The sequence below is a fragment of the Hyperolius riggenbachi genome, chromosome 10 (genome assembly GCF_040937935.1).
Source record: "Hyperolius riggenbachi isolate aHypRig1 chromosome 10, aHypRig1.pri, whole genome shotgun sequence".
Taxonomy (NCBI): Eukaryota; Metazoa; Chordata; class Amphibia; order Anura; family Hyperoliidae; genus Hyperolius; species Hyperolius riggenbachi.
This window is the reverse complement of record NC_090655.1, coordinates 264,213,396-264,225,985: the sequence shown is the minus strand read 5'-3', so window position 1 is coordinate 264,225,985 and position 12,590 is coordinate 264,213,396. Positions and strand designations below refer to the sequence as shown.

General features: G+C 44.6%; 1 protein-coding gene across 1 annotated transcript in view; it reads right to left on the bottom strand.

Moving 5' to 3' along the window:
• Window positions 1-12,590, bottom strand: part of LOC137535385 (zinc finger protein 721-like) — a 378,642-nt gene that overhangs the window by 357,190 nt on the left and 8,862 nt on the right. Inside the window, exons 3-7 of the mRNA XM_068257215.1 lie at window positions 11,332-11,451; window positions 8,854-9,039; window positions 8,565-8,768; window positions 8,306-8,440; window positions 8,097-8,220 (exon numbers count right to left, since the gene is read on the bottom strand). Of these exons, the coding sequence (XP_068113316.1) occupies window positions 8,097-8,220; window positions 8,306-8,440; window positions 8,565-8,768; window positions 8,854-9,039; window positions 11,332-11,409 (727 nt within the window). The 5' untranslated portion in view covers window positions 11,410-11,451. The remainder of the gene's footprint in view (window positions 1-8,096; window positions 8,221-8,305; window positions 8,441-8,564; window positions 8,769-8,853; window positions 9,040-11,331; window positions 11,452-12,590) is intronic.

Genomic DNA, 12,590 nt, shown 5'->3' with positions numbered 1-12,590 from the left:
ATGCCATCCGGGCCAGGTGCCTTGTCTATTTTTAATTTATTAAGTCTTGCCTTCACTTCTTCCTGCTTTAAGTATTTAATATTACAGTTGGAAGATTGAGACTCTTCTGCCTCTGTAGTTTGCAACAGTGATGTTTCCCTTGTGAAGAAAGCATTTAATAACTCTGCCTTACCTTGGTCATCCACCATTGAGTCCCCCCCCCCCCTCATCCTTTAGGACAATACAGTCAACCTTTCTATTTTTAGAGTTGATGTACTTGTAAGACTGTTTTGGGTATAGATTTGATATCCCTAGCGATTTGATTTTCAGCTTCAATCTTTGCCAGCCTAATTTCTTTTTTACAACTTTTATTGCACTCCTGATAAATGTTTAACGCAAACGCTGTCCCCTCCTGTTTTAGGACCTTATAGGCATACTTTTTCCTCTTCATTTTATCTCTAACCTTTCTATTCATCCATAGAGGCCTTTTTTTATTCCTAGATATTTTGGAATATGGGATATACATACTACAATATTGATTGAGAGTAAGTTTAAAAGCTTGCCATTTCCCTTCAGTGTCCTCCCCTTGTAGTACATTATCCCAGTTCACCAAACTTAGTGCCTGCCTGAGTTGATTGAACTTTGCTTTTCTAAAATTTATAGTTTTAGTGGTCCCGCTGCCCCGTGGCCTATCAGTCACCAGATCAAACGTTATCATGTTATGTTCACTATTTAGCAAATGTTCTTGAACCTGCACATTTGATACATTATCTGGTCTATTAGAAATGATCAGATCCAGTAAGGCATTCCCCCTAGTTGGTTCCATTACCATTTGAGTCTAGTAATTGTCCTGTAGTGATGCCAGAAATCTGCTGCTTTTACCAGAATGGGTAGCCTCAATACTCCAGTCAATGTCTGGAAAGTTGAAGTCACCCATAACTATGACCTAATTTTTACTTGCAGCTTTTTCAATCTGCTGTAGTAATCGCAGTTCTGCAGCTTCATTAATATGTGGTGGCCTGTAGCATACCCCAATAAGCAATTGGCAACCTTTATTTCCACCATGAATATTTGCCCAAACAGACTCCACATCTTCACAATCTTCCTCCATCTCATCGTTCGGGACAGCTGTAAAAGAATTCTTAACAAAGAGACAAACCCCTCCACCTTTTTGTCTCTGTTCTATCCTTCCTAAACACATTGGGCCTGATTCACAAAGCGGTGCTAACAGTTAGCACGCTGGTGAAAAGCCCTTTATCATGCCTAAACTCAGTTTAGGCATGATAAGTTTAGGGGCTCGATTCACAAAGCGGTGCTAACCCAGTTAGAGACTTTAGGCATGATAACCATTGCACCACACTGGTGAAAAGCCAGTTTAGGTGTGATAAGTTTAGGCATGATAAGTTTAGGTGTGATAAGTTTAGGCATGCTAAGTTTAGATAAGTTTAGATCGCTTGCAAAGTCCCGCACGCAAAGCAGCGCCATTAAACTTTATACGAAGTGCACCAGTCTTTTCTAGCGTAAAACTTTTGATCAGCTGTGCACTGCGGTGCTAACGCAGTTGGCGCTTAAACTTATCACACCTAAACTTATCACACCTAAACTTATCATGCCTAAACTTATCACACCTAAACTTATCACACCTAAACTTATCATGCCTAAACTGAGTTTAGGCATGATAAAGGGCTTTTCACCAGGGTGCTAACTGTTAGCACCGCTTTGTGAATCAGGCCCTAGGTGTGATAAGTTTAGGCATGATAAGTTTAGGTGTGATAAGTTTAGGCATGATAAGTTTAGGTGTGATAAGTTTAGGCATGATAAGTTTAAGCGCCAACTGGGTTAGCACCGCAGTGCACAGCTGATCAAAAGTTTTACGCTAGCAAAGTCTGGTGCACTTCGTATAAAGTTTAATGGCGCTGCTTTGCATGCGGGACTTTGCAAGCGATCTAAACTTATCATGCCTAAACTTATCACACCTAAATTTATCATGCCTAAACTTATCACACCTAAACTGACTTTTCACCAGCGTGGTGCAATGGTTATCATGCCTAAAGTCTCTAACTGGGTTAGCACTGCTTTGTGAATCGAGCCCATTGAATCCCCCTATCCAGTCATGGCTTTCATCCATCCATGTCTCGGTTATTCCCACAATGTCAATCAGAATGAACTCTAGTTCGTCTATTTTATTTGCAAGGCTCCTAGCATTGGCTACCATGCACTTTATATTTTTACCACCACATTTACCAATTTTGTTTACATGAAATGGGCTACTTGAAGTTTTACCAACCTCCTTACTCTTTACACTGTCCCCACACCCCTCTCCACCCCTCATAATGTTAGGCTCTCACTGTCTTTTTACCTTATCTTGTTTACATATTGAGACTTTATCCTCCCGCCTCCCCCCAGATGCTAGTTTAAAATCTCCTCCAACCATTTAGCCATCTTCTCCCCAATGCAGCTGCACCCTCCCCATTAAGGTGCAGCCCATCCCTGCTGTAGAACCTGTAGCCGACTGCAAAGTCTGCCCAGTTCTCCAGGAACCCAAACCCCTCCTTCCTACACCAATTTCTCAGCCACTTATTTAAGTCTATAAGCTCCCTCTGTCTCTCAGATGTAGCACGTGGCACTGGCAGTATTTCAGAGAACACCACCTTGGAGGTCCTTGCTTTAAGTTTATCTCCAAGTACCTGAAAATCATTTTTGAGGACCTTCCATCTCCCACTAACTTTGTCATTGGTGCCAATGTGTACCATGACAGCCGGGTCTTCCCCAGCCCCACCCAATAATCTGTCAATTCTTTCCGCTACATGCCGAAACCGAGCACCCGGGAGACAACAGACTGTACGGCATTCACGGTTTCTTCGACAGATTACCCTATCTGTGTGCCTAATAATTGAATCCCCTACCACCAGTATCTGTCTAGCCTTAGCTGCACTCCTATTCCCTTTCTCGTTGCAGCGGTCTGCCCCTTGGTTGCTAAGGGACACATCCTGCTGCAGCATTGCTACTCCAGAATCATCCTCCCCAATATTATGCAAACAAGCATACTTATTAAAGAGGGACAACTTGGGACTAGCCTCCCTGCCACTTTTTCCCCTACCCCTTCTAACTGTGACCCAACTAGCGGCTACCTCTGCTTCTTGCTCCGGCTGTACTCCACCCACCTCACCTTCACCGGTTTCCTCCAGTGTCTGGATCGTGAGATCCAAGCTCTTCTCCATGTTGTGTATGCATCTCAGTGTTGCGAGATGCCCATTTAGCTCTGCGACTTCAGCCTCTAATTGAGCAACACGCAAACCCCCTCAATCTGCTGATCAAGGCATGCATACATGTTGCAGGATGTACACTGTACTGCATTCTCCAACATGACGACTATTGTGTAGGGAAAAATTACTTAACCCATTTGCGTTCCGTCATTTTCACTTGAGAAATGTTCACCTCCCATTCATTAGCCTATAACTTTATCACTACTTATCACAATGAACTGATCTATATCTTGTTTTTTCCGCCACCAATTAGGCTTTCTTTGGGGGGTACATTTTGCTAAGAGCCACTTTACTGTAAATGTATTTTAACAGGAAGAATAAGAAAAAAATGGAAAAAATTAATTATTTCTCAGTTTTCAGCCATTATAGTTTTAAAATAATACATGCCTCCATAATTAAAACTCACGTATTGTATTTGCCCATATGTCCCGGTTATTACACCATTAAAATTATGTCCCTATCACAATGTATGGCGACAATATTTTATTTGGAAATAAAGGTGCATTTTTTCCTTTTGCATCTATCACTATTTACAAGTTTAAAATAAAAAAAATATAGAAGTATTTCATCTTTACATTGATATTTAAAAAGTTTAGACCCTTATGTAAATATTTACATGGTTTTTTTTTTATTGTAATGTTTTTTGTTTTTTTTTATATTAAACATTTTATTTGGGTAGTTTTGGGAGGGTGGGATGTAAACATGTGATTTATAATGTAAATGGTTGTTTGAATTTTATTTTTTTTACTTTTAGTTGTAGTTTTACTTTTTGGCCACAAGATGGCGGCCATGAGTCTGCTTACATGACATCACTCTAAGCGTAACACACGCTTAGAGCAACGTATGGGGTACGTTACAGCCAGAAAAAGCGAAGCTTCCGAGAGAAGCTGTCGCTTTTTCAGCGGGGGAGAGGAATCAGTGATCGGGCACCATAGCCCGATACACTGATTGCCTGGCTAACGAACCGCGGGCCAGGAGCGCGCGTGCACGCGCGAGATTGGCCGCGGGAGCGCGCGGTAACACGCATGGTTCCTGGACTTAGTTTCTACGTCCAGGAACCAAAATAGGTCAAAGTAAACTGTAGTGGTAAAATATGAACGGGAGAGTGAGTGAAGGGGGGGGTGGAAGAGAAGGAGAGTGAGTGAAGCAGGGGTGGAGGAGAGGGAGAGGGAGAGAAGTTCGGGTGGAGGAGAGGGAGAGGTAGTAAAGCTGGGGAGTGAGAGGAGTTTGGGTGGAGGAGAGGGAGTGAAGTTGGGGAGTGAGTGAAGTTGGGGTGGAGTCCTCAAAGCTTAAAGACTACACCACATCGTGCCTAGCACATTCTAAGCAATGCAAAAACCGCAATATTGGTTGAAGGGTTTTTTTTCTTTTGTTTTTTTTTTTTATAGTCCTTACCTGCTGCTTAAAGTATTTCCTCCCCTCTTGTGCCTGTGTTCTAACGCCTGTTTTTAACGTCTATGCCACTTGTGTCAAGGCACTTAGTGAGCAAGCCACAGACTGAGCAAGCTCAGGTACTGAGTCCTGAGGCTGTCCAAATACCTCCTGATACAGATAATCCCTCCCCCTAGCTAATTGCCTGTCTGCTGCAAAGCAAACTGGAGGGAAAGAAAAAAAATATATGTTTAAAAACGGACACTTGCTGCTCTAGATATCAGATGAACCGCAATACACAAGCCACCAGATATCACAAAAGCAAAACACAATTTACAAACAACAGCAATGTAATATAATCAGTGTTTAAAGTTCCCAGCAGTGAAGTGTGATCAGCTCTCCACCAGAGTTTCAATGGCAGAATATAAACTGAAGCCATTCTTAGACTGCTAGTTACAGGGTTTTCAAACTTGACACTCTTGGTCACTGACTGACTGGGATTAATATTTAGGAAAGTGGTTGTAGCCTACAATGGCCAATCCAAATTCACCTATTAATTTTCAAGGGGAATATTAAACTGGCCTCAAACTTGCTACAGTCGGTCATTGGGTGATTGGGGTTCAAATTCACTAAAGGGGCGGAACCACAAACAGCTGATCAGATTATTTTGCTGGATATACTGCTTCCTTCACACATTTTTTATGCCAGGACCCGAAAGCTCACAAACTTGGTCATTGAGTGACTGTGTCAAGGGTGCAAAAATTGGGAGGAGTCAAAAAACATTTCACACAGAAAATGTAAACTGCAGCCGTTCTTACACTTTTAACGGCAGGGTTCTTAAACTTCAGACAGTTTTTCATTGGGTGAATGGGATTAATATTCAGGAAAGTGGGTGGGGCCTACAACAGCCAATCAAAAATCACCTATTGATTTTCAAGGGGTATATTTAAATTGCTGCCATTCTTACACTGTTAATAGCAGTGGCCTCAAACCTAGTACAGTCGGTCATTGGGCGACGGGTTCCAATTCAGGAAAGGGGTCGAAGCCACAAACAGCCAATCAGATTAATTTGGTGGATAAACTGCTTCCATTGACACATTTTTGATGCCAGGAACACTAAAGCTCATAAACTTGGTAATTGAGTCACTGTTTCACTAGGAAAATGTGAACTGCAGCCATTCTTACAATATTAATGGCAGCGTTCTCAAACTTTCTTGTTTTTTTGCTACCAATTAGGCTTTTTGGGGGGGTATTTTTTGCTAAGAACTATTTTATTTTAAATGTGTTTTAACAAGAAAAATAAGAAAAAAATGGGAAAAAAAATAATTTCTCAGTTTTCAGCCAATATAGTTTTAATATAATAAATGCTACTGTAATTAAAATGCACACATTTTATTTGCCCATTTGCCACGGTTATTGCAACATTTAAAATTTTTCCCAAGTACAATGTATGGCACCAATATATTATTTGGAAATAAAGGTTCATTTTTTTCAGTTTTGGGTCCATCACTAATTACAAGCCCATAATGTTAGGAATTCACCTGGAGGTTCCCGCAATGCGACCGCTCCTGATGAGAGTTGCGTCGGGTCCTCCACTTCCGCATGTCAACGGCCATCCTCCGCTGGTGATGCGTGCACTGGGGATCGCTCTGCGCATACTGGTGGGCTGATGTCTCGCTCCTCTCAGCCACAGTATGGTCTGAGGCGGCGACAGAGGTAGTGTCAGCTGACAGGTTAGTCAGCTGACAGGGGTTTATTTAATAAATATAAAATGTGAATACTGTCCCTGGCCGGATTTGAACTCTGGTCTCTCACGTCGGAGGCGATACCTCTAACCAGTATGCTATAGCTAATACACAGCCAGGAGGTTTTGTTAGTCAGCTGAGTAGTTAGCCAGCTAACATGTATTGCTACCTTTGTCAGCTGATCTCTTCAGCTGACACTTAAACAGGATTATTGCCTGCGTGTGATTGGCTGCTGTGTGCATGTGGTCAACCACTGATTGGTTGCATGAAGTATTTAAACCTGCTGAGTGCTTCCTGTGATTGCCCGTGATAGCTTTGGCTGTGTGCTTCTGCTGGGTGTGATTTACTGCTATTTGATTACCTGTGAACCGATCTCTGCCTGGAATCTGACTACGCTTTGCCTTCCACCTGAACCGACCTTCTGCCTGATCCCTGACTACTCTCTGATCTCTGCCTGGACCGACCTAGGATTACCTGACCTTGATTTCGCCTGCTCCTTGTGTACCTCGATACTTCTGACTGTACGTATATGACCTTGGATTGTTACTGGACTCTGCTTATCTCCTGTTAGGTTCTGGTGAGTTACATAGTTCACTCTACGTTCAGCTCCTATACCTTGCACCTACAAGGCCTGGGTGTAACCGAAGTCGGGCAGGTGTTGTTTCCTCACCTCCCGTTCAAGCGGGGACGCGCCACATAGGGTGAAGAAGGTGGTGATAGATTGGGGCATAGGAGCTGAGCTGTGAACTGATAACTTGCCAAGCCTGACATTACACATAATTTATAAAGTAACAGTAATATACCCTCTTGACATACATATTAAAAAGTTCAGTCCTAAGGTAACTATTATGTTTTTTTTTTTCCAATTGTATATTTTTTTTACTATTTTTTTTTTTAATTACATTTTTTTGGGGGGAAATATTGGGGAGTGTGCGAGGTAAGGGTTAATTTTAAATGGTAAAAAAGGCCTATTAGTAAAACAAAAAAAAAGGCTTTAGATGTAGTTTTACTATTTGGCCACAAGATGTCCTCGTACATACCTGGACGTGTAAGGAGGGATGGGCTTCTGGGTAGTGATCTACTCGAATTCCGAATTCTAATAAAGATTAATTACTCCACTTGTGACCGCGAGAGATCCCAGATGTCCGTGGATCCTACGCGTGTCATTGGTGTCATACGTGACATATGGGACACGTTACATCACTCACTACAGAACTTTGCACTTCCTCCTTCTGCCGGAAGGAGGACATGTGGTAGTGAGTGGTGGAACGCATCTCATCCCTGCATGTAAGTATCGGCTTTTGTGAATGACGGCACCATCTCATAGACTGAGGTGGTCATTCACACGGAGAATGATCTCCCGGCTAACCATCGGTGGTGGTAACGAGCACAGGGGTGAGCGGGAGTGCGTGGTGGGGAGGGACGTAGTAGCTACATCCCTGCACGGAGATATGGGATTATGCAGGGATGTAGTTACTCGTCCCGGGGGAGGGGAAGTGGTTAAAGCCGCAAGAAAATACTCAGAATAAACTTGACAGTACTTTTTCACCTACTTTTTGGAACTTTTTCACTTGCAAAGTGCAAAAGTTATTTTAAACAGAAAATGTAAAGTTATCACCTAGGAGAAAACTTAGAATAAAAAGTGAATTGGATCGCATCCATTGTCACCATGTGATTATCAGATGAGGGGGATCTAGGTAACCCTCCGTTCTGGTCTCTCCTTTACATCTCTTACCCGGTGATGTGAGGTACGGCTGATTCTCCATCATGGTGTCCTTGTAGAGGTCCTTGTGTCCTTCTATATACTGCCACTCTTTCATGGAGAAATAGACACTGACATCCTGACACCTGATAGGAACCTGACACACACAATAATAGTGTCACCATACAGACACACCCCTTGTTGTGATTGGAAAATGTCCCATAATTCCAAGCACTACTCACCTCTCCTGTCAGCAGCTCCATCATCTTCTTGGTGACTTTCAGAATCTTCTGCTTATTCTGATTCTCTGAAATTAGGATGTGAGGTGGGGGCACCGTGATGGTCACATGATCCCCAGACTTCACTGAAGGAAAACTCTGTAAAGAAAGACCAACAATAATGTTATGTGACCTCCCAGGAACCTCTCACCGCTTTGGTCAGTGGTGTTTTTATTAGTAGAGTGAAGAATGATGTCATGTGACCTCCCAGAATCCTCCTCACCTCTCCAGTCAGTAGATTGATGATCTCAAAGGTAAAGTTCAAAATAGTGTCATTTAAATCAATCATCTTCTGATCCATCTTGAAAAAACTCAAGCTTGTCTGATTCTCCATCATGATGTCCTTGTAGAGGTCCTTATGACCTTTTATATACTGCCACTCCTCCATGGAGAGATAAACAGCGGCGTCCTGACACCTTATAGGAACCTGACACACACAATGATACAGTCACTACCCAGACAAACCCCTTGTTGTTACTGCATAATGTCCCATAATTCCCAGCACTGCTCACCTCTCCTGTCAGCAGCTCCATCATCTTCCTGATGACTTCCAGAATCTTCTTCCTCTTCCTCCTCTCTGGTCTCAGGGAATATGGTATCAGGCAGTAATGAGGGGACACTGGGATGGGAGACGGTGTGTGCAGAGAGTCCTGTGCAGTTAATTGTGCAACAATTGCAATTTTTGGTAATTTAAACCCCTAGTAAAAGAGACAAAAATAAAGGTAAGGCTGTTTGTTCCACAAGGATATTACATGTTGCATGCAGTTCTCCATATAAAGTACAATTTGTCATGATAGCTTACGCAAATTTTTGCATGCATCTAGCATAATTGACAATCATTACATGGTAAACCATGTCCAAAATAATTCAGCATGCTGTGAGTTCTTTTTATGCACTTAAGGCAAACAGAAAATTGCATAATATGGAAACTACCCCATTTACTTGCATTGTTGTGCATTTTTCCATAGCAGAAAAATAATAGAGTTGGGCCGAACGGTTCGCCGGCGAACGTGGTTCGCGCGAACTTAGGTGGTTCGCGTGCGGGTACCGCACGCGAACGTTTTGCGGAAGAAGTTCGGTTCGCCCCATAATGCACCTAAGGGTCAACTTTGACCCTCTACATCACAGTCAGCAGGCCCAGTGTAGCCAATTAGGCTACACTAGCCCCTGGAGCCCCACCCCCCCTTATAAGGCAGGCAGCGGCGGCCGTTATGGCCACTCGTGTGCCTGCATTAGTAAGAGTAGGGCGAGCTGCTGCAGTCTCTCATAGGGAAAGATTAGTTAGGCTTAACTTCTTCCTGGCTGCATACCTGTTCTGTTCAGTGAGCCCTCAGCCCACTGCATACCTGTACTGTGATCCTGCCACTGCATACCTGTTCAGTGATCCTGCTACTGCATACCTGTTCAGTGATCCTGCCAGTGCATACCTGTTCATTGATCCTGCCAGTGCATACCTGTTCAGTGATCCTGCCACTGCATACCTGTTCATTGATCCTGCCACTGCATACCTGTTCAGTGATCCTGCCACTGCATACCTGTTCAGTGATCCTGCCACTGCATACCTGTTCAGTGATCCTGCCACTGCATACCTGTTCAGTGATCCTGCCAGTGCATACCTGTTCATTGATCCTGACAGTGCATACCTGTTCAGTGATCCTGCCACTGCATACCTGTTCATTGATCCTGCCACTGCATACCTGTTCAGTGATCCTGCCACTGCATACCTGTTCAGTGATCCTGCCACTGCATACCTGTTCAGTGATCCTGCCACTGCATACCTGTTCAGTGATCCTGCCACTGCATACCTGTTCAGTGATCCTGCCACTGCATACCTGTTCAGTGATCCTGCCACTGCATACCTGTTCAGTGATCCTGCCACTGCATACCTGTTCAGTGATCCTGCCAGTGCATACCTGTTCAGTGATCCTGCCACTGCATACCTGTTCAGTGATCCTGCCACTGCATACCTGTTCAGTGATCCTGCCACTGCATACCTGTTCTGTGAACCCGCCACTGCATACCTGTTCTGTTCAGTGGACCCGCCACTGTATACCTGTTCTGTGAACCCGCCACTGTATACCTGTTCTGTTCAGTGGACCCGCCACTGTATACCTGTTCTGTTCAGTGGACCCGCCACTGTATACCTGTTCTGTTCAGTGGACCCGCCACTGTATACCTGTTCTGTGAACCCGCCACTGTATACCTGTTCTGTTCAGTGGACCCGCCACTGTATACCTGTTTAGTGATCACGCCACTGCATACCTGTTGTGTTCAGTGAACCTGCCACTGCATACCTGTTCTGTGAACCCGCCACTGCATACCTGTTCTGTTCAGTGAACAGTTTGGTGTGTCAGTGTGAAGCAGTACCTTAATTACACTACCTGATTGATGTATACACATGCAAGATGTTTTAAAGCACTTTAGGCCTGTCATTTAGCATTCAATGTGATTTCTGCCCTTAAAACGCTGCTTTGCGTCAAATCCAGATTTTTCCCGGGGACTTTTGGCATCTATCCCACTCCGCCATGCCCCCCTCCAGGTGTTAGACCCCTTGAAACATCTTTTCCATCACTTTTGTGGCCAGCATAAATTTTTTTTTTTTTCAAAGTTCGCATCCCCATTGAAGTCTATTGCGGTTCGCGAACTTTAACGCGAACCGAACTTTCCGCGAAAGTTCACGAACCCGGTTCGCGAACCTAAAATCGGAGGTTCGGCCCAACTCTAAAAAATAATAGGATTCTCAACCTAAAGGTATATAATATCCAAGTATCCTCCTCACCTTTCTGGTCAAGTGTGTTTTATGAATAGCGATAAGAGTGGTGTCATGTGGCCTACCAGAATCCTTCTCACTTCTCTGTTCAGGTGCGTTTTATGAATAGAGATGAGTGGTGTCATTTGGCCTCCCAGAATCCTTCTCACCTCTCTGTTCAGGTGTTTTTTATGAATAGAGATAAGAGTGATGTCATGTGACCTCCCAGAATCCTCCTCACCTCTCCAGTCAGCAGATTGATGATCTCCAGGGTGAGGTTGAATATCCTCTCAGTCATGTGACTCTGGTCCTCATCCATCCTCAGTGATGTGGTGATGTGATGTGTACAGGATGCTGCTGCCTTTTGATAGATAATAAGAGGAGAATAATCTAGGCTGTACAGTTGTCATTGGTGAAACTACCAATACAGGATGCTCCCTCATCCCAGCACTCCCTATTGCTGTCACTTGTGGGTGGTAGGGCCATGCAGAGTATTGCAGGAAAGCATAATAAGCTGGTTTATAGCTACCTATGTACTATACTCACAGCGTGCTGCAGTCCTGTCCTCCCTCTGCCTACTCTCCAGCTGGCCTTCTCTTCCCACATCCACCTCCCACTGTTACCATTCCTGTGATGTTACAGCAGTGCTGGTAGTGGTAGTTGGATGAGGAGAAAAGAGGCAGAGAGGCTAATGGGAGCAGAGGACTGGAGCACACACTGACAGGTAGCTAAAAACCAACGTAAATCCTTCCTTTTACTACTCTGCCTGGAGGGGGGGGGGAGAAATGGATTGTGGACATGGCTACACTGGGAAAGAAATGGCATTACTGGGGTGTGGGGACATTACCGTATATACTCGCAAGCAAGCCGAATTTTTGACCACCCAAAAGTGGGCCAAAAGTTGGGGGGTCGGCTTGCTTGCGAGTCATGTGTGGGTGGGTGGGTGGATAGGTGCTGTCCCTCCCCGCTCCCCCCGCGGCCACCGCTGCTATTACCTTAGGCGGCGCCGCTGCCTCTATCCCCGTCCTCCTCCGGTAACTCATTCACAGCAGCGCGCCGCTCGCTGCTGTGATGACGGAGGAAACCATAGAGAGCGGTTCCCATAGTAACGGCATCGCGCTACAGGAAGCCGCTCTCTATGGTTTCCTCGTCATCACAGCAGCGAGAGGCGCGCTGCTGTGAATGAGTTACTACCGGAGGAGGACGGGGATAGCATCAGCGGCGCCGCCTAAGGTAATAGCATCAGCGGCGGCCGCAGGGGGAGCGGGGAGGGACAGCACCTACGCACCCACCCATACTGGGGCACTATGCTAGCTATATGGGGCACTATGCTAGCTATATGGGGCACTATACTAGCTATAATGGGGCACTATACTAGCTATAATGGGGCACTATACTAGCTATAATGGGGCACTATACTAGCTATACTGGGGGCACTATACTAGCTATAATGGGGCACTATACTAGCTATACTGGGGGCACTATACTAGCTATACTGGG